Source organism: Porites lutea, chromosome 12 (genome assembly GCF_958299795.1).
Source record: "Porites lutea chromosome 12, jaPorLute2.1, whole genome shotgun sequence".
Taxonomy (NCBI): domain Eukaryota; kingdom Metazoa; phylum Cnidaria; class Anthozoa; order Scleractinia; family Poritidae; genus Porites; species Porites lutea.
Window position 1 is genome coordinate 15,773,125 of NC_133212.1, and position 23,030 is coordinate 15,796,154.

At 38.4% G+C, this 23,030-nt stretch overlaps 1 protein-coding gene across 1 annotated transcript; it reads left to right on the forward strand.

Moving 5' to 3' along the window:
- Positions 1 to 373: 373 nt before the first annotated feature.
- LOC140921631 (hemagglutinin/amebocyte aggregation factor-like) lies at positions 374 to 11,715 on the forward strand. Its single transcript, XM_073371636.1, has 6 exons — positions 374 to 460; positions 2,889 to 2,935; positions 3,073 to 3,276; positions 4,566 to 4,782; positions 5,666 to 5,818; positions 11,302 to 11,715. The coding sequence occupies exons 3-6, from the start codon at positions 3,081 to 3,083 to the stop codon at positions 11,348 to 11,350; spliced, it is 615 nt and encodes a 204-aa protein (XP_073227737.1). The 5' UTR covers positions 374 to 460; positions 2,889 to 2,935; positions 3,073 to 3,080; the 3' UTR covers positions 11,351 to 11,715.
- The last annotated feature ends 11,315 nt before the right edge of the window (positions 11,716 to 23,030 follow it).

Below are 23,030 nucleotides of genomic sequence, written 5' to 3' on the forward strand. Positions count from 1 at the left end.
AAAAATAAGGTTATATCTTTTCCCTCTAGTTAGGCAAGGGTTTACTTGATTAAGCAAGCGTACGTTCCCTGCATTTACCCTGTTCATAGGTTCGTGCAGTCAATTAACAAAATAAAGTTAATTACGTGCTGTGATCTGCAGACATCAGTCTCCTTTCCGGGGGAAAAACACCTTGATCAATTTGTTGAAAATAGCCATCCTTTGTTCAAACGAACAAAGCTGATTCAGGTTGTGAGTTGCAGTCATCCATTTCGTTCTTTTAAAGTCTACCGACTCCTTTCAATTTGTTACGAAAAGCTTTCATTTGACGAAGTTATAACTTCCGCAGTGCCCTGCAGCATTATCAAATTGTGCTTTAAAAATGAGACACTCTCCCGTGATTTTAGTCTCCGACTAAGGCTACTTGCTGCAACTACGCCGGTCAGATTCTCCTGACTAACTCAGTGATTCTCTGCAATACGTAAGTACTAAAAGTAGACGTCCGACAAAAAATGGGTTTTGGAATTAATACATGTAGATCTTGAACTTAACAAACATTATCGTTACTTTAAGTATGAATTCCTTTTTTTGTAGATTAGCCCCTGCAATTCTCACTTAGCATCTTTGTAACTGCGACTTTTGAAATGTCTGAAATTTATACAGATTTTGTCATTCGGCTCTGCCCACTGAAATTATGTTCGACTTTAGGATCATGCTGATTAACACTCTCTGAGCACTGACAGCTAGCCTCCTTTCTCCTCCTAGTCGAGGAGAAGAAAAAGGGGTTATTCCTGAATATATCGTGTCAAGCCTTTGAGATCGCCGCAGCCCAAACTTCTGGAAAAGACACTCTTGTTTTTTCTCGTCAAACTGGTTTTCCGAGCGGGAGTTGCGTTTATTGCGATAAACCGAAGGGTTCGCAACTGAACTTGCTGTACCAAGCTCAAGCCTTCGGGCGAAGGCTCGAAACGGTATCCTAGCTACATGCAGCGCCTAACGCAATTGCTCAACAAAGATGTTGCTTGATTATAAATGCGAATCTTTCTCGCGTACGCCAACAAAATCGAGCAAGTGAAAGAAATTCTCTGGTGGCAGGTTGGCTGATTAATTGTTTTCGCTTGAAAAAGCAGACAGAGATGCAAAAAATTGTCACTGTCTGAGAACACACTAAGCATTTACGGAACTTCTCAGTGATTTATGGGCAGTTTCTTAGAGCCATGCTATTGCCATTATTTTCGTTTTAAATGCTCAGTGAAACAAGATTACATTAGGCTGTATGGAATTGTATACAGAGAAACTGTTAAAAGTCTAGCCGTCTTTAAAGGATGATCCCGTGACTTGCAAATAGTTTTGTAACGTTGGCTACTTTATTAACGATTTTTATTATCATCACGGTCAGAAATACCTTTTCTCATTAACACAATGAACAAAATTTCATGAAATTAAATGCTATGAATATGTCGCAAATGCACCTCAAAACGCTGGAAATTTTGATTTCCGGGAGTCTTCCCCAGACTCCCTAATTTTTCTCGTCATCAGCGATCGTTACTCCCCACTCCCCATCCCCCCCCCCCGACCAATTCCAAATTTTGCTTCGCGGTCCCTGAAATAACAAAATCACTGCTTCCTGTCAAACTAATTTGAAGTCTTCAAAGCGTTTTACAAACAATAGAAATAAACTTTGACAAAACTCTGAAAGGTTGGGTGAGTTGTTATTATTAATAAGTTCTCTTCGATCCGTGAAGTCAAAGTAGCAAAAACTAATTGCGTGGTCTTATTTGCAGTGATCAATGTCCTTTACGTAACAAAATAAGCTTGACCGACTTGTTTCGAAAACAGACTGATTCTTTGTTTAGTTCTAAATGGACACAACTGGTTCAGATTGTGACTTGCAGTCAATCCGTTTACTTTCTTTTCTGAAGATAGCCTTTTTACGCTGACTTTTTTCACTCTGACGTCGGTTGGTTGTTATTTTGTGGGCTAACTAATGCTCATACTCTATCTTTGTATGCGACTTAGTGAAAAGTCTGAAATTTATATACACAGATTTTGTTCAAGTTTGCCATTCAGCCGACTGAAATTATATTCGACTTGATAATCATGCTGAATTGTTTTCGGCTTGAAAAAGCAGATAGAAATACTCAAATTCCACGCACACCCAGTGCACACTCAGAGATTACCGAATCTCTGTATTTACAGTCAGTTTTTCGGAGCAATGCATTTGTTCCCGTGACGTCACTTCTACAGACAATAAGCCGGCAATTATTGGATTCGGCTTTCACATGATCCGAAGGACTACGCAGATCGAGGAAGGTGTTATCTGAGATCTGCATAATTTTTCAGATTAAGCGAAAGCCGAATCCAATAATTGTTTTATGATTCAATCAAAATCATTTATACTTTAAAAACAGGCAAAAACCTGCTTACCTCAGTACTATTGGGGTCCCCAATAGGGTTTCTCAATCTCGTGATCCCGACCAAGATTTCGAGCAATCCCGTAATCCCGAGGGTTATTTTTGGCATCCCACCTCTCGCGCATACTTTCAATCCCGAACCCCTCCCTGATTTTGCTGTAAAATCCCGAATCCCGAGCTTCAAATAAGGGAAATCCCGTATCACGGAAAACCTATTGGGAACCCTCTACTATGTTGAGTTCCCGCCTTCATCATATGTCTCTTCTTCGGCAAATTTTTCGTTACGTGTAACGTTTCCATGTTTTACTCTTGCTTTTTTCCTTCTTGTCCCACACATATATCAACGATTTTGTTAACTCTTGCACTCATGAAGTCATTAATATGAAAAAGTTCAGTTGTGAATTTTTAGTCTTTAAATAAAATCCTATGGAATCACCGTTCAAACGAAACCTCAGTCCTCAGCAGTATTTTCACACGACACTATTTATTTTATAGCTTTCTGTGTCCGTGTGAAATCCTGTGTCAGCAGTCACCATTCACAGGTATTTATTGGTATGATATTTGTTTTCTGTATTCTTCAATATGACATTATAACATTTTCTTTCATTGGCTTTCACTTCAATCACCACTAGGATTAAACCGGCTGTTTAAACTAGGCTGATTTGTTTGTTTCTTGCAGATTACCGTATGCCAAAAATGACGACAATGAAGTTTCTTCTGCTGCTGATGGTGGTTGAACTGACACTCCTTCATCGCAGCGAAGGGAACCCTTTTCTCTGGGGTCATTATAAACCCCATAAACCCCATTGCGACTCAAGTAGACCACCAGGAATTCATTGGGCCAACCTATGGCAACAAACTTTCGTGTACAGTTGTCCGAAGGGTAAGTTGATTTGAAAACCCACTTTTAGGCCAAGTTAAATGAAAACAATTAACAAAAGTAAAAAACGACCAAAAACAAAACCAACAAAAAAATAGAGCAAAAAAAAGCAAATGTTTCTCGTCCGGAGTTTCTATAGAGAAAAAGAGCGGACAGGTGCTTTTTTTGGTTGTTTCCTACGTTGTCATTATTGCCAATTTAATTCTTAATAATAACTAACTGATGTACGATTAAAAGAAATGATAAATAATAATGGTAGTAATAATAATCATAATCATAATAACTAACACATGATAAATTAATTATACGTCTTAGTACAGCAAATAAGTCTTACTTGCTCCCTTAAAATTGTCGATAGTACCTGCTCTTTGCTCCTTCTTTTATACAAATTATTACCGACCTCCTGGGGGATAAGCTGGAGTTCTTTGGTCACTTAATAAATGAAACGTCAGATACTAATTAGACACAAGTTTTTGGTGTATTTTGATACATGTTTAAAAACAACGTGATGCGTCATACAACTTCAGTATAGGACTCAGTATTTAACAAATGCTTCGGTTTATGAAATGTAAGGCCTGCTTTGCAGGATTGTAGAATTGAATGGGCCCTTTGCAACTAGCCATTGGCGTGGTAAAAAACCGCCATGCACGAGAGCAAAAGTTGCACTGGGGCAAGACAAACATAGGAAACTACCATTTATAATTATGATGCCTTTTATTTGTCTTGTCCTAGTGCGACTTTTGCTCTCCAGCATGGAGGTGTTGTACCACGTGAATGGCTAGCTGCAAAGAGCCTATTGGCGTTGGAAGTAATGCCTGTTGATTCTTGTTCGTTTTTGCTTTTCCAATAAAAACAAGAGAAGTGGTCCCAAAACATGAGGAGGGTGGAACAAGAAACAATAATTTCTTTGTTTGTTTGTTTTTTTACATGGCCTCACTACTCTTTTTCCCTTCAAGCTTCTCTTTCTTTTCAACACAGCAGCCCCTTTCTTGCTTTGCGTGAACTGAAACTTGACCTAGGCTTAAGAACCGTATTTGAAAACCCTGTCTTTACTGCTCTGTCTCTCTCCTCCCCAGAGGCCTTTTTGTGTTGTAGGGAGGCGTGATGGGAAGGGGAAAGAGCTTTCTATTTTTCGATTATTGCTATTTTTATTGGGATACCCAGCGGGAGCCTCTACGGAGGAGAGAGCTACCCTGTAGCTGATGGGTTTGTAAGCGCTGGATCATTCGTGCTGCAAGTAGTCGGACTTGCTTCATAGTGACATAAAAGGTTATTAATTAAAACGTTTCTAGGTTATTCTTTGAGTCGCTGGTACAGCATTCACAGGAACTGCAAGGAAGATCGCATCCATCACTTTGAGTGCCGTAAAGTGAATGAACCCGACAGCGCGCATTGCAAGTGGACTTCTTATGTAAACACTTATGACAACCCTGTTAAATTCAAATGTGGGAACAATGGCTTTGTAAGTGGAGTCAGAAGTGAGTACAGCTCCTATCACAAAGATCGCAGGTAACTTATGATTATTACTGAGTTAATTTTGGCTTTTTCTTCTTCTTCTTCTTCTTCTTCTTCTTCTTCTTCTTCTTCTTCTTACGGATCTTCCGCAAGTTTCAATTTACTTTTTAGTAATTTCGCATTTAAAATTAAACATTCCAGATTTAAAATTTTCAGGTTTTTTTTGTGTGTGTGCTATTCTCTGGATTTGCTTACTTTTTTCCTATCCATCTCCTCTGGGGACGTAGTCACAGGGTTTGGCAGAATTGGTGCAGAGAGACCCTTTGCACTGTCCGCAGACAGGGGACAAGTAATAGACCAGTCCTCTTTAGCTTGTATGTTTTGTTTTCCCAACTAGAGGTCCAAGGGGAACTTGCCCCTTGGTCTTTTCATAAATTATGCGTTCATATGCCCGTGAATAAAACGAAACTTCAAAGAAACAGTTCTCTAGAGTATTATGACACATGACCTGTGTGTATTGGGAAAACAAAAGTTACAAGCTAAAGAGGTCTATTGTAGAAGTACTGTAGTTCTAGTATAGTACATTTATAGATTTTACATGCAAACAACTAGTGAGGGCCTATCCATTTACCTACCTAGTTTATGAAATTACTTTTTAACGAAAAAAATAACAACTTCAAGACAAACAGCAGGAGGTATTAAATATGCCTCCCTAGAGTAGATAATTCAAAGTTACAAATACCAATGATATACCTCGAAAAACTGATTGACAACTAAGTAGTTTTTAAAACCCTCGATTGCAATTAACATTTTGAATGTTTCGTCAATATTATAAGCCGTTGCAATTGATTCTATATTTTGTTGAAGTTTTTATTTTTGTAGACTCCCATTGGGGGCCAGTTAATTTTTAAAAAATATTTTAATTCTTTCAATTCAGGTTCTGCTTCCTCTGCTGTAACGAGCCACGTTTGTTTCCACACGACTGCAAGAGCACTCCTCTTCAGAACAACTGGGACGCTGTACTGAACTACCGTGTTCCTAATGGTTACACCTTGGCTGGTGTAAACAGTCACCATGACAACAGTAAAGAGTAAGTACCACAGAGATATGTCGATTAAAAAAAATGGATGGAAACAGTTCAGATTGTGGGGACGGCGCGAACAGATGTGAGCAGAAAAGACAGCGAGGAGATTGAGTTGGGGGTGAGAGCTCCCTTACTTCGCGCCGCACTCCACTACCTGAACGCCTAGAACGGGTTAAAAAGAAAAAAAAAAGAACAAACAAATAAATCAACCCAAGTAAACACCTCTCTGTATCAAGACCCGGTGGAATCTATGTCTTCACCGGTTCTCGGAGAAAATGTCACCGGAATGGCTTCTTTTCCACTGGTTGATCTTTGTTAGTTAGTTATCGCCGATAAAAGCTAAAAGGGGTGGCAGGCCTCAAATCTCTACCTGTGTGAAACCTTTGAAATCCTTTCGCATATTGCTCAAACGAGAACTATAAGATTTACGCGATTACCTGTTCCCTCCGATTTCTTTCTTATATTTTTACTTCTTTTAAACAAATGCGAATAACGAAATACACTGGCTCTGTAGAATTTACAGTAAAAAGCGACAGGGGCAAAAAATTAGCCGGGTAGGAACAAACTATTCGCCAGGTATCGGGAGGCTAAATAATCACCAGGTAGACTGAATTAGACCACTGGGTAGGGTTTCACTGAGTCTGTTACAGAGGAGTGTACTAAAAGGTGCGTAAAAACGGGCAACATATACGTGCAACTTGTCTTGCAACATTGTTGCAGAACAAGTTGAATAGCAATTTGGTGCGTTTTACCACCCACGTCAAACCTGTCTTGCAACAAAACAGCTTGTTAACAGGTTTTAACACGGGTGGTAAAACGCGCAACACTCGCTTATTGAGGGGGGCGTAAGGGTTTGCGGTGATGCGGTTTTGCGTTATTTTTGGTGCGGTTTTGCGGTAATTTTTATTTTAACTCGCGGTATTACGGTTTCAAAACACTAAGCGGTTTGCGGTTATTACAACCTTTAAGTCGCGGTTTTCGGTGAAAAAAAAAAGTGTCTGCGGTGATAACACTCTTTTGAACGGTCGACATCCGGTTGTTTTGCAAGCGCTAGCCAAGTGTTTGGTTTTACAACGCATCAGGGTTCATTATATCAGCTTACAATTTAACTCTGTAGTTTGCAATTACGGCCTTTTCCAGTTAATACTTAATGTGACTAACCTTTTTGGCCAATGATGCGTCGACTTCGTGAAATTCCATGCCGGTGTCACAGTGATATGTGTATCCCCGTGATATGTGTATCCCTATACACATATCCTGGTGATATGTGTATCCCGGGTGGGGATACAATAAACACTGATGCTCATCCACGACACAATAAGGAAATATCTTCTCTTGCTAAAGGAAATGTCGTCGATATCATCTAACATAACTAGTAACACAGCTAAGGTTAAGACAGCGGGAATCAAACAACATACAAAGGTGGAATATTGTGGCGCCCGCAGAAGGGATACAAATATCACTGACCGGGCGCAGAGATTTGTGTATCCCCTGTTTTTTCCTCTCTTGCTAAAGGAAGTATCGTCCATATAATCTATCAGAACAACTAGTAATACAACTAGGTTTACAGGAATCAAACAACTTAAAAGGTGGATTATTATGGTGCTTGCACGGGGGGATACACATATCACTGGACCAGCGCAGAGATATGTGTATCCCCTCTCTATTTTTTGACTTTTCGAGTTATCCCTTGCTGAATGAAATTTTGTCAGTCATACTTATTTAACGCGACTAGTGACATATAAATTATAATCACGTTGTACAAGGAGAGGAGCGAGAACGAATGTTTACATCAACATTGCGGCCCACGAAGAAGTAAACTCGCCAGAGACAGCTTTGCGATTATTTTGTCTTGAATCGTTGCTCTTTTGTCGATTGTATTGCTCGTATCTTGAATCATTTGTACTCCCTTTGACGATGATTCGCAAAATTCACAAAAACAACAGAAATAAAACCGACAGTTGTTTGGAGGGGTGGGGGGTAGGGGATACACATTTCACTGGCAGCCATATTGGACGGATACACATATCACTAAGGATATGTGTACGGGGATACACATATCACGGGATACACATATCACTGTGACACCGGATGTTAACTCGTACAGCCGTACAGTCTCGTGTTCTCGTTGCTTTGATTCAATGCGCGACAATGGCAACTGAGGTCGTCGAGGTCGCAACTGAAAGCGAAGAGGACGTAATAATTAATTGCGTGGCACTCTTCTATGAAGAAGGAAAGGAAGGGGGAGAATTTCAGAAGAGCTGTACGTTTTAACAATCGTCTTCTCCACTGAACGTGAACTCTTTACGAGACAAGAAGGTCACAATTCCAGAAGAAACATTTATTCCGCGTTCCACAACTAGCACAGGGTCGCCCAAAGTAATCAGTCACCCAATGTAAGATGTACAGGATCAGTGGCAGAGTTTTTTAAAGTCAAGGGAGATATCAATACTCGTTCAAGTACATGACCAGCATATTCGGCATTTGGTTATAAATAGAGTATAATAGTGTAGTGCAATATATCGTTATCGTTATGATGGTATGTTTAATACTAACGCACAATGTTATCAGAATATATCACAAGTCTTGCTGAAATTAGCTTTCATATTGTGGCCTACATGTATGCGCGGTTTCGGTATTCGGGAAAAAATCCGATGCGGTTTGCGGTTTTTTGACGTATTTCTGTGCGGTTTTGCGGTTTTCGGACCCCCCTTACGCCCCCCTCCTTATTAACTTGTTCTTCAGTAATGCTGCAAGACCAGTTGCACGTTTTTTTTTTGCCCGTTTTTACGCACCTTAAGGAATGAATAATATGAAACGGACAAAAGTTAATTAAATCAACTGAAAGTACACAATTGAACTAAAACGAAACAAAGCGAAAAGGAAAAATGTTAAATTGACGCACTGAACAAATGAAACAAAGAAAAAATAAACCAAACCAATGACCAGGATAACGGTTGTTCTGTAAACGCCGACTCACCAGTTCCCTCTTTTTTAAATATTTAACGTTCTCTGTTTTATGTTTTGGTTAGGAAAAAACAATATGAAGTTATAAAAGAACATACCCCGACCCCGAACTAACCCAACCTCGTCCCCAGGGCGTTTTTCTTTGAGGACGAGGTTGTACCTAACCTGCCAAGCGGTTTTTCTGATGTGTTTTTCGTTTGTGGTTCGTTAAGGGCTTGTTAACAAGGAAAGAGGGTTACCCTTTTACTAGGGTTACCATAGCAGGCGGGTTAAAGTTAACTCTGGTTTACAAGCAAATTTCACAGGTAGGGTTACCCTACCACCCGGCTCACCTTTACATGTCTGCGTGATGGGAACATTAACTGAGGGTCTCAATGGGGTTAACCGATAGGCGTAAAACGGCCAAAAATTTAGTCGATAGCCGTAAAAATTGAAAAATCTTAACCGTTAGCCGTAAATAGAGTAAAAAAGAGTTAACCGTAAAAGAAACTGTTCCCAAGATTTGCTACTTTTAAGCCGGTACTAAACTCACTTATGGCTGCGTTTTTTATTCCCAGGCTAGTGTGACTCCGTACGCACGTTAGGCGAAACGCGTTTTAGGTGCAGACCAAAACCTGGGCTCCATTTCCGCAGTCTCTCGGGGAACTAATTTTTTCCATGGCGAAAGTGTGGCTTCTTGCTGGGGATTAATATTTGCGATTTTCAGGACGTCGTGCCCTCAAAACACTAGTGTAGAGATGTCACTACAGTATTTGTAAAACACGTTGCCCATAAACAACATTTCCCTGTTTTCCTCTGACGCTACGGTAGACATTGCCATGCCTAGTCCCTGTAAGGCGTCTTCCCACGCAATTTCGGTCAAGGCATTTCGGTGGCGAACTCATGAGGACCACGTGACCCGAAAAGCATTAGCTGCGCGGAATAATGAGGCCTACGGACAAGGCAACGGGAGACAGTCGTTCCGTACAGTCCTTCGCAATCATTAAAAACACTGGAAGCGGGAATTTTGTTATTAACCGTTTTCACGCTAGAGCTAGAAATGGATTATCCGTCTGAGACTAGCCTGTGTACAGTCGCGCCCCCCCCCCCCCCCAACAGACACCCCTTCTCCGATTTTTTTCTGAGGGGAGGGGGCGGCTGTACACAGGCTATCTGGAACGGATAATCCCGTCATCAAACTGTCCGTCGAAATAATTGACGGATAAAGTCAGGCGGATTGTTCATTCAAAATTAAAACTATTCCATTTTCAAATTAAGAAGTATTAACTATCTGACGCGAATCATCAAACGGATAACCCGTCTCACACGAATCCGTCTCTAGTGTGAAAACGGCCATAGGTTATAATGAATGTCGCGCCTCGGCCTTGAGTTGGGCGGTCGCGTGTCCGCTTTTGCTTTCTCACAAAGATTATTTTTAATTTGACTATTGACATTTCTATGTGTAAAATAATATTAGAAGTGAAATACTTTATAAAAAGTATGATCTATCAAATTTTAAAATTTTTCAAAAGAATAGCTTGTCTCATCCCGAGATGATCCTAAGACCTTTATTTTGATTTAAAGATGCAAAAAAGACAGGTTAATCAATATTTAACTTTTTGAAACACAAGAAGTTAATTTTTAACTTTTCTGTTAACCGTAACTGAAAAAAATTAACCGATAGCCGTAAAAGAGCCAAAATTTTAGCCGATAACCGTAAAAGCCACCACCCCATTGAGACCCTCTTAACTGCCAACATGTGAAATCATCATTTTCGACCCCATGCCAGAGCTCTTCTAGCTTCATGCGCAGTCAGCTAAGGATCTGGTGACGAGATTGGTGAAATCATGTGAACCACCTTGAATCACCACCAGGGCCCAGTTGTTTGAAGGCCGATTAGCTCCAGCCTGAGGTTAAACTTTAATCCGGCTTTCTTTGTGTTTTATTCGAAAGCATTTTCTGGGCAATTTTTCGCTATTCTTTTAAGTTCATCCAATCATCATATTGTAGACAAAAAGAACTAAACTGAATTTGCTTTTTAACCTTTCATATCTCAATTCAAATTTCGCTCAATCCCCGGGTTATCGATCTTGAACCCATCCTTAAAAAACTTGAACCAGGCTGGTATTTTTTTCCCTCTTGTGCAAACTAAACCCTTTGTAAACTTTTTGTAGGAATAAGCTGAATACTACTAAATACTCGTACTAGCTACAATCGATTTTTTTCCTTCAGAAAAATAATAAGAACCTATTTAAGAACCTAAAAAGCTTAAATTTGTGCTAACTACCATTTATGCATGACCATGTTTAGGCTAAGTTGGAAAAATACAAGTTCTACGAGCTCACAGGGTGCCCCAAAGATTACTGTGCACATTACTCTGGGAAGGTCCGCAGTGCCCATATCAGGCAAATAATTAACTCTTTGTTGCAGGACAGGTTCTTTCCTAATTCTGTATATTTTATAAATAAGTCATTTTCTTTATAGAATACAGCGTTTTACCTTTAAACTTTCATCTGAAGCTTTGCTTCCTTTTTAATCTTTAGGGATCGTCGCTGGGCATTTGAGATCTGCAAGTTTCTTAGCTGTCAGTGAGCCGAAACGATGGGATTTAACAGCCAGACATGTGTAGATAACTCTAAACCATGACTTTCTAATGAAGAGAAATCCAACAGCCTCTTATTTTTCGTTTTATATTCCTATCCTATCATTAAATCGTTAAATCAATATAGTTAAGTTAATGCCTAGTAATGATTTTTTTCTTTTTTAGACAATACAGTCAAACCTCTTTAATAAGGACACCAAAGGGACAGAACCAAGTGTCCGCTTTACAGAGGTGTCCGTTTTATAGAGGTAGGGAATGTATAATTTTTGGCAGTTCTGGGACCAAACGAACTGTCCGTAATAGAGAGGTGTCTGCATTATAGAGGTGTCCGTAAGGAGAGGTTAGACTGTACTCGATTGCTAACGTCATAATAAAACCTTTTGAAAACAATAAGATGTTGTTGTATTAACAAAAACTTCGACATCCGACTTACAAGCGTTCCACGATCTAGACTCACCTCTCCGAAAGAAACATTCCCAAACAAAGCCTCAGATGGTTAAGGCCCTTTTTAGCCTTGCTCTTGGACTGTATGAATGCGAATTAAAGCTCATCTTCGGAGACCCAGGGGCCAGGAAACGGCTGCAAAAGTTTATTATAATAAGAACCCCTGGGATTCTACTGATCTAGTTATTACTTTGATTTTGGCAAAATAAGCTGGGAAATATACTTTTCAGACATTCTAGGTAGAAAAAAAAGAGACTTTTTAGACTAAAAATAAGCTTAAGGAAAAATCGAAAAATTTTAATTTTTCCAAACGGATTAGTCCATGATTTTGGTCAAAAATTTGAAAAATTTCCATATTTCCTTACACTTAAGGAAAAGTGGCAAAATTCGAATTCTGACCCAAGGCGGTTAGTCCATGACTTTGGTCTAAAATTGGAAATATTTTCATAGTTTGTTTTTAGGCAAAGTAAACAAGGAAAAATACTTTCCCTATATTCCAGATAACAAAAAAGGGTTCTTTAGACAATCAAAATACACTTCAGGAAGATGTACAAAACTGCAAAATATTTTTGGAAAATATTTATGTAGCTTTTTTTGGCAAAACGCCCTTGGAAAAACAACATCAAAAATGGCCAGGAAAAAAATCTCTTACAGTTTTTATCCGTTTGATCTTAAACTTTGCAGGGTGATACAACTTTTTATTGCGCATGTTTTGCCCGTTTCACTTTTTTGATTTTGATGGTTTTTGGCGGGAAAATGACGTCACAAGGTTGATAGCAAATTTGAATTATTATTAAAGAACACTTTGAGATAGAACGAAATGTGAAAACAATTTTTTTGAAAAGGTTAATTGGTTAAACGGTTATTCAGTTTTAAAGTTTTAAAATTCCGCGATTTTTGTTATTGTTTTAATTTTAGGGAGATGTGACATTTCAAAGCTTCATATCTTTTAAACAAAATAAGCTTTTAAAATTTTTTTTTCACTTTCGATTCTATTGCCAAATGGTCCTTCAAAAACACTAAACCCGTTTCGCCAATTAAAAAAAATAAATTTTTGCCATCAATCCTGTGACGTCATTTCCCCCCCCCCCCCAAAACCGTTAATATCAAAAAAGTGAAACGGGCAATCCCCACCCCCTCCCTTTTCCCTCCGTCCCTGTCCCCTACCACTTTCGACGCCTGCTGTGCAGGCTACGCCACTTTTTATGTTTTTGCTTCCAAGAGTGAAAAAAGCCACGAAAAATACTTTTCCGATATTCTAGATAGAACAGGAAGCTTTTTAGACTATAAAAATACATTTGAGAAAAAGATAGAAAATTGGAGTTTCCATAATTTTGGTCAAAAAACTGAAATATCTTCATAGTTTCTTTTGAGGCAAAAGAGACCAACAGATTTACTTTCCTGAAATTCCAGATAGAAGAAAATAATGGGCTCTTTAGACATTAAAAATACACTTCACGAAAATATGCCAACAAGACGCCTAAAGTCGTTTCCGTGGGATGCGTTGGTCTATGGAAGCATAATGGCGTTCTATCTGAATTTGGAAAAATTAGGAAACCGGAAAGATGTGTCATGTTATGAGCATCGATGAGTAGGTTACCTGTATGGGTTGGTTTAATGTGCTTATGACTGAATTTATAGTAGCCTGCGTGGCAGGCTACTATTTCTCCCCAATCCACTTCCCTTTTTTTGCTTCCTCCCTATCCCCTACCCCTTTCGACAGGGGTCGCAAGGATGGAGTTGATGTTGTTTTGATCTATCGCTATGTAGTTATTTTCGTAGCACGATTTGGATAAGAAAAAGCAGTTATTTTGCATCAAAACAAGGTTTACCCGTGTAACTTAAATTGGAATGTTAACGGAAACAAGTAATGGAGAACATGCGCATAATGCTCTCTGATTAACCTGAACAGGAACTATATGTATAAAGATACGTCGACATATCTTGGTAGTAAGTTGCCACAGGTAACTTTTTCAAAGAGAAATAAACATTGTAGTTTTAGGTTAATGGAACAAAACAAAACAAAACATCCGCTTGCTTTATCCAGGGTCGAACCCAGGGTTACAAAGGTCGATAAAGTTCCAATGTTTTAATCCGAGATGAAAGTTTAATATTCCAAGATGCTCTTGATACGGTTAAAAATTAATTGCAATGTGTTTCCAAGGTCTCAAAGTTAACATAGTTCCAATGATTATCCCTGATTCCAAGGTATAATAAGTTTACTAAGGTCCTGATCCGTGTCCCATCCAGAAATCCAATCCATGCCGAAAGCGAGTCGTCGATCAACGAGGACGATATTTTCGCGATTTCACCGCCAATGATCAAGGCTACGAGTTGAAATTTACGCGGTTTAACCTCCCATCGTCAAGGTGTTTTCGATAAGAAAAGAAAAAAACTGAACTCTAGCTGTATAGGAAAATCTATCGGAAATCACGGCCCGCAAGCAGACGCTACTAAAACCTTATGAAAAAGCTAGACCTAAACAAACAAGAATCATGAAGGGAAGAAATAATTTGGCTTAGGTCGCCTTTCGTGACTTGCCAGTATCCCGAAGGATTTCGCTGGTTAACAAGCCATCCTAAACCACGAGTGGGAAAACTCAAGGGCGACAAATTTGGCAAGGAACGTTCTGATTTCAAAGTTCTTCAGAGGAAGCAAATCGATTAAAAGTCGATACGGATTTTGTACAATATGATTGGTAGGCTTGGAAGAAGAGATAATCGATAAAGATTTTACGCAATCCTATTGGCTGGCTTTGCAATTTTGGGTACAACCGAACCGGATTTTTTACCGTGGGAGTGCCACAGGCATCCCACGGAACAAGACATTTTACAAACAGACGGGTTAGTCCATGATTTTGGTCCAAAAATTGAAATATTTTCGTAGCTTGTTTGAGGCAAAATAGGCCAAGAAACTTACTTTCGTGATATTCCAGATAGAAAGGAAAGCTTTTTAGACTATAAAAATAAACTTGAGAAAAAGTCGAAAAATTGCAATTTTTCCAAAGGTATTAGTTCGTGATTTTGCTCCAAAATTGGAAATATTTCATAGTTTAATTTGTTTTTAATCACAATAAGCGAAAAGAATATATTTTTCTAAAGTTCTAGATTAAAAAAGGCTCTTTAGAGTATAAAAATACACTTAAGGAAAGGTGGCAAAATTCGAATTTACCCAAAGGAATAAGACCATGAATTCTGTTTAAAAATTGGAAATATTATATTTTCAGATTTTGTTTTTAAGGAAAATGAACTAAGAAATATACTTACTTTGTACTCCAGATAGAAAAAAAAGCTCTTTAGAGTATAAAAGTACAATTCAGAAAAATTTGCAAAACTGAGCAGTTTACGAAAGGGTTAGTGCATGATTCTGGTCAAAAAATTGAAATACTTTCGACTCATAGTTTGTTTTGAGGCAAAATAGGCCACGTAATTTACTTTTGTGATATTACAGATGGAAAGAAAAATCGCAAAATTCGAATTTTTCCAAAGGCGTTAGTCCATGATGTTGCTCAAAGATTGGAAAGATTTCAGATTGTGATTAGGGCTAGGAGACACTTTAAGTGTTGTTTATTTACCAGCGTTGCATGGTGACCTGTACTGTAACCTGCACTTGTGACCTGTGACCTGCACTTTGTACCTGCCGCTGTAGATGTCCTCTCAGCAATCAACAATGACTTAAAACTTGACGAAACTCGAACCGTGCATTTTGCATAACTATTGAATCATCTTTTTCGTTTTGAGAGAATAAACAGCCTCTACCGTTTTTTTTTGCGTATTAGCAATTTTTTCTTTTGTTTACCCCCTGAAATACCACGTCGTGACATTGCTGTTATCCCATCAATCCGAAAGCGCTAGCAAAGATGACGGGTATCGTAGTGAAATCACGAATGAGGTCTGTTTCTGTGCTGTCGAGATAAAACCGTCTCTAACTAATTGTCGCTATGATAGTTAGAAAAATTAATTGTTTGGTTTGCCTGTTTTCAGTCAAATGTTTCCATTACCTACTGGTATTTTTTATTACTTCCCTCTGAAAATACACGTCCTACATCATGTACATTGCTTATTAATTAAATGAAAGTGCTTTCTCAATATTTGCTTGTTTTATGAGAACATAAGACTCGATCAACCAAATGTTTCTTAATCTACACCCTCTCCAGATCTTAGTTCCTTAAATTGCGGGCTCAGCCTCCGGTGCCCGGCTGCAGTCATGGTGGAGAAGAGAGAAAGACCCTTCAATATTTTTTAGCAAGTAACGATAAGGAAAACGAGATGTAAAAACATATTAGAGAAAAGCGTATTAGAGAAACTGGGCTTTTTTTTACCTCTTGTCCTCATGAAACTACGGCAGGGAGAATCCTCCTAACTATTTGTAGATTTGTACTCTTTTTACACCTGGTTGTCAAACCCTTAGGGATGAACGTCACTATATTTCCCTTAATTTTTTATTCAAAAATCACGTCTCTGTGTCCTTCACACCAATCAAAGAAAATAGCAATCTCACTCTGGTGATCACCATAATTCACAGTCCTCACATTCGAAGTCAATAGGAAGTTCAAGTAGCGACGCTCGTCAACCAGAAGTAAGCCTTTTTCTTTTTAATACGCCTTGGCACCACCAAATTTGTACTGCTAAGTGTTTTTACTCTTAAAGAGACGATCATGCCCTCAAATTTGTTCCAAATCACGGCTCAAGTGTGCAAAAAGTTCACTTCCGGCTGACGTGCGTAGCTGAAAAACGTCGCTGCTAAAGGTTCTCCTGAAAATAATGACAGAAAATTGGAATTTATTCACCTCCCATGAAGGTAGTTTCCAACACCATTTTGTTTGTTTATTCTTTGGGCGCCCCCTCACCAAAATTGCGCGCGGGTGTCACACGCAATAGCGCAATTATTTCGAAGGAACCACTCCATTACTTGGAAACGTCAGAAGATATCTAGTTGCGTTCTCCTACGCCTAATGCATGCATGCATGCTACGCAACCTAATGCATGCATGCGCAAAGCCATATCAACCTGGCTTTGGCTTTGGCTTTGGCTAGACGTCGGGAGAGGGATATGAGAGGGTTGCGAAAGGGACTGCGAACGACCTCGGACGTCTGAGAATCAGGCTAGGCTTTGGAAGGCAGCTGTCTCGACCCAGGGGCGTCCCTATTAGGGATCATCAAAATCTGAAATATCAGCAAGTCCACAGCGACAAACCAATTAGCATGGTATAGCCGTCTGACCAAGTCTGACCAATGAACCGCGGACTCTAGCCCCTGGAATAGGTTCAATTCAATGTTAATGAGAGAAAGCCTGCCTATTTTAATCAAAGGCTTGCAGTTGCAAGGGTGGTGGATTACTTTCACATTTGAGATCTTCACCGGCGAAAATTGTCTGATTGGTCGACGCGCGACCACGTGACATTGCCAAATTCAAAATGGCGGCAATGCATCCATCGTTTGTTTATTCCAGTGGAAAGAAGTGAAATTGCGGCTTAATATGAGTTGCAAATGCATATACGGATATTTTTAGAATAGCCTAGACTTTCTATTATCCTTTTTCACCTATTCCTATGGGATTCGTTCCCTGCGATGCTCGCGTTTTGGCCGGTTTACCGGATTCAACTTTGCACTCTTCATGATCACGAAGGACAACAATATTTTTGATGAAAGCCGGGTCACTAGAAAGAACGGCCTTTGTTCACAGCTCTATGCAGCGGAGAAATAAGACACTATGGGTCCTTTGAAATTGCTTAGACACCTGGAAGTTATTTTATTACTTTTTTACCGAAAAGATAAAGCAAAATTATGTCTTCTCCAGCAAGACTTTCTAATTTATAAAAAAAGCTTGAACATGAGCTAAATGAACTGTAGTGTCTGCATTCATGTTCTTTTCATTGCAATTTTAATATCAAAACTTTAAAGCCGCCTATGACCGAGCAGGTTTTTTTTTTCTTTTTTTCTTTTCAATGGTTACTGTGCTTGATCTGAATAAGATGATGAAATTTTTAAAATTAGGGCAATACTATATATAAAAGAAGAGAACTTTGATTGCAAATATGTTAGTTGGAAAAAATACTGATTATACTATATGATCTTTTCACTATATAGGTTAGAAAAGTGATGAGTAGTCAAAAGTGCTACAAAGGAGTAAAAACCCAGATATTTCCATTAATAAATTTTATTGACACTGTCAGGGACATATACTTTGCTTGAATACACATTTGTTCTTCAAAAATCTTGTTTGTGAAGCTGCACTTTGTTTGATTCAGGATCAATCAATCCTTTCTGAAGAGAAATGAACAATAAAGTATGTTAGCATGTCACTACTTCAACACTGCCTTAGCCAACAACTAAGAAGAAACTCAACTTCATTTAAAAAAAACAAAGTGAAAAATACTTCACTGTAAACCAACAACCGCTTCAAATATATATCACATTAAATTCATGCAAAATGTAGACCTGATGAGAAGTTTATAGGAAAAGAAACAAATGATAATTACAATGAAACTATAATGTTTGAATGAGATCTGTATTTGAGAGTTCTCTCATAATTCTGACAGAAGATCAAAATAGGAAACTGCATATCCTACACAACTGCATTCATCAACATGATCCAACTAAAATTTCATGAAGACTAAAAGTTTACTCCAAACTTTAAACTCCTGTAAGGTTTTTCCCAGGTTTGAATCACATTGAATGCATATTTAAACAGTAATTAGATCTGTGAAACATTAGAACGGTGCAATGTCGTGGAAGGTCTGGGACATTACTGAGACTCTAACAAAATCCTTTGGTGCGAGTTCCAAAGCCGCCTACTATTATTTTATTATGAGCCTGCTACTTAAAAACGTTTTGACAGCCCTGATATTGCACAGTAAATAAACACTGTTGGATATACACATGCAAGCGGTCCATGACCATCATGCTACCTATCCCTTAATCAAAAAACCTACAAATCGCCTTTTGCTGACTTTTTCACCTGGTTTTGCATTAAATAGCCAGATTTGGTTGTTTTATGCTGAAAAGTGGATTTTTCTCAAAAAGCTTGGTACTTTGCTTACAGCTACAGTGTACATTGTAGAGCAGTTCCCTTTTGCTACGGCCCAAAGACTCAGGACACAGTGAACTCAAATGCTGTATTAGCCAATGGAATAATTCTAAAATGCATTTATGCTGTAGTAGCTAATAACATAAGATGTAAGAACCTGTGTTCCTGTTTCTTTATGATTCGTTTTACAAGGGATTTGAATCAGAGATCGTTGACATTGCCAGTGTCAAATGCTTGCTTGTCAGGCGAGTCGGATGAGACAGTTACACCTCAAGATAACTATCTTATAAGCTAATACATCAGGGACCGCGGAGGGGGAGGGGCTGGTAGGGCCGCGGCCCCACCACTTTTTTGCGCCCCCGCCCCCACTTTTTGTGCTAAAAAGAAAAATAATTAAAATAAAAAAAAAGACTTGAAACAAGTTTTTTTCGTCTATATTCCGCTATATTCTCTGTATTTTCTTTAATTTCAAACGCCAGGCATTTTGTGGGTTTCCTGTGCTTTTCGCGGTAGTTGTGCCCTGGGGTCAAGCCCTGGGGCCGACTTGCCCCTTGATCAAACGCCATGCCTTGGCCTTCACAGCGGTCAAACGAGTGAAATTTGCAAAAGTTAAGCGAAATACTTCAAAGTTAAGGTTGCTACTTTCACTATCGAAAGTTTAGGGTATTACCAACATCCTGTTAGTTTACTAAACTTTTTAAAAGTTTACTAAAAAAGTTCTAAGTGATTGAAAATCGATGCTGACGTTATTATCGGCGCCATTTTTAAACATGATTCTCTTTTAGCGCGAAACGTTTTCAGCAAAAAAAGCTCAAAATTTTGAGAAAAATGGAAAGATAGTTATGTTGACTAACTGATTTATACATCTTTGCCCATTTTTCTCTAACTGGTAAATGAAATCCCAGCAATAAAAAACAAAAATAACGATTTAGACGTTTGACCGCGGTGGTGCCTTGGCCACCCCTTCGCTTCGTTCGGCAGTGTGTTTTGTACTTCCAGCTCTGGCAGAGTTTTTTATCAGTTTTATCAGATGAAATGAAGAAAATTACTAGCTTTTTCAAGCCAAACGAGGGTGAGTAGTTGTTTTGAGTTGATAAAAGTTTTATATTTTGTCTTTCTCCTTTCGAATCAATGAAATATTCGATGGCAAGAAGAATTACATTACTTGAACAGTGAACGGCCATAGAAATTTTTCAGATCACTTCAGTGTAGTATTTTCTATACTAAAATTCTAATCGCCTCTTTTCTTGCATTGAATCTGAACTAACAGTGTATGTTGGTCGTTTATTAGAAAAAAATATTTTCAATTGTCAGCCCTCCCACTTTTCACCTTGCTCCGCGGTCCCTGTACATTGTTACTACATGTACATCTAAATTATTATTTCTTAGCTAATACACTGTTTGGGTTCTCTGTGGACAAAGAAAACTGTCTGTAATAATGAGCTGTCCATAAAGTGATGCTTATAATTTCATTTACCAGCAGTTCTTTTTATCTTAATATTCCAGATGGTATAAAAATTTAATTACGAACAACTCACTATTTGAAACTGGCTACAGTGTTGATGGGATGCTACAGTGTACAATAATACTTTGAAGGGTCTGACTGCACTCTTATCGATCATAGTCATTGCCTCCTGTGAGCCAATTCATGGATGAATTTGATACATGTACAAAAGAAAATCCAACACTCAACAATCAGAAAGATGTAATACTATGTGACCTCATGATGGAACTTAAAGAAAGGAGATGTATATTATTTTTAAGTTACGTGTATTTTCTTACCCTTTTTTAAGTTATGTAAATTGGTCTTTTGTTGAAGAAAATGAAACAATGTCAAAAATTAATGTTTTGCTGTGCATGCATCAATCATGCAACCATGAATTTGACAAAGGTTTGGAATTGAAAACTGGACAAGTTTGTACTTGATGTACCAAATTTCTCACCGGCTGAAACTAACAAGCATGATGTGCCAATTTTTGGCTCTACCTGACATCGTAAATAAGAAAACCCATATTTTGGAAAGCATTTTTTGGCAAAACAAGAACTGATTATGGGTATACATATTATAAAACTTAAAAGTACTCAATCACAATTAATAAATACACAGTACAGGTAAACCCTCAATGCTAGCAATCTTCTGTGACCCAAAGAGGGCAAGTATGCTAGTGTAAAAAAAAAAAATAACTCCAAGGATTGCTCTACAGAGATATAACCATCCCTTTTTAGGGCTGTCATTACGTTTTGAAACAGCCATAGCAAATGAAGATTCACCCAATACAGGTCCCAAAAATTTAAATTACCACCTTCAGCTTTCCACTTTGATCACCTGTAACATAAACTGAGCTCAGCTGTAACAGGTGTTATGGGTTACGGCCCCTAATGACAGCTCTGCCTTTTTATTTTAGACAATTCTCAGTTTATGAAAAGCCAAAACATTTTTATTCAATCATTACATGTAGATCTCATTACACTTTTATCCTTCTTTGGAACATTACCTGCTATTTTTCAATATTATTTCACAAAAAAAGACTTTACATAATTATCACAAATATACCTGATCAGCATCTAATATAAAATTTTATTCTAATATTGTAGTCAATTTTTTATTGCAGTTAATTTATAATTTTCTGTTCTTTTTGTGTATGGCAATGTATGCTAAAAATAAAAGAAAAAATAATATTTATGCTGAGATACAAAATTAACTGTGCACAACATACATGTATACATAGATTAACAGCCAAAGAATTCGCAGTGAAATACAGAGGGGCAAATTATTATGGAACAATCCACCTGAAAACATTAATGCCATGGCTGATTAAAAAAGATGTCTAAGTACAAGTACAGAATAACTTCCAGCAAACGTTCAGGAAATAGTTTAAATTGTAATATAAGGTGCCAAACATGATAGGGCCATTTTTGTTCTCAGTTAAAAAAACAACTTTGTGCACGCATAATGCATGTACGGTCTCTAGGGAAAATACTATTTTTTTCACTTTCGATCGATCAAAATCGTGTCCCATTTGACACACATTCTAAAGAGAAAACGCGCTGATTTAGATTTAGCGGTCTTCCTATTAATTATAATTATAATGATTATTATTCTGTTGCTCAAACGGCCCTCCACCAGCTGTACCTTTCAATTTTCTCTTGTGTTGGACTGTGGGGCGAGAAACTTTAACCTGAGCATAAAATGCCACCGAAGCTTAATAAATAAAAATTCGAATGTTTGAGGATACACTGAACTAGACCTCCAGAGGGTCCCTGAACTTCAAAGATGCAAGTCGATATTTGGTACGAAAACGGTCCACACGTTTAACACAACTGCCGCTTCCGTGCACAGCGGTACAAGCTAATTTATATACATAACAAAGCCCAATAATTTTTTTTTCACTTCTTTACAATTTCCTGTTGTACCGATGTGCACGAAACTAACAGTAAGCATAGAAAGTCAAAATTACCCACCTTTTTAGCATGCCTTTCGCACCCATGCCGGCGATTGCAAAACCAATATCTCCGACAAATACCCACCACTGGGTTTGTCCGCCGTTTCCAAGGCGCTACATTTTCTAGAGAAAACATTCCACTCAAAACTTTCACCAAAATGTTTTTTGATCTCTTACTATGGCAAGAAAACCACAACGCTATCACTGTCAAAAAAACAGCCATTATTTTTTTCATCTCGACCGGCATTTTTGCCTCAGAGCCAATGACATTGCGCAAAATAGATCACGTGCCATTTTTACTAGAGCATGCGCAGACATTTTTCGCCGGTGAAATTTGAGATCGTGCTTCGATTCCTGGGCATGCGCGAAACATATTTTGCGTTCACATAAGTTCATATGGGTTTCAGCACTCACATTCCCGGTTTCATTACACAGTTGTAGTACTCGTTACTGTTAGAAGTAATATTTACCATTTATCTCACTCTTAATTACGAAAGTTTATGAACAAGTAATAAGCGTGACAGTGTTTATTTTCCTGACTCCATTGTACTCGTTTTACAATTACTCGAGAAACGCGAAACGAGTACTGCGTGCGCGAGACGCACGCGCCAATCGAGAGACTGGGTTCTAAATGAAACCAACATGGCGACGTGTTATTGACTAGACAGAACATGTTGGTGGTAAATTGGATCTAAAGTAACATAATTAGACTTCTGGAACGCAGATTTGAGCTTCAGCAGTTCTTTTACTTACTC

What these genes read in the sequence shown, in the direction of transcription:
- LOC140921631 (XM_073371636.1), top strand. Translation starts at nt 3,081, where the DNA reads ATGCCAAAAATGACGACAATGAAGTTTCTTCTGCTGCTGATGGTGGTT. An exon ending in TCCTATCACAAAGATCGCAG is followed by an intron (nt 4,783 to 5,665) that starts GTAACTTATGAT and finishes CTTTCAATTCAG; the next exon opens with GTTCTGCTTCCTCTGCTGTA. An exon ending in CACCATGACAACAGTAAAGA is followed by an intron (nt 5,819 to 11,301) that starts GTAAGTACCACA and finishes TTTAATCTTTAG; the next exon opens with GGATCGTCGCTGGGCATTTG.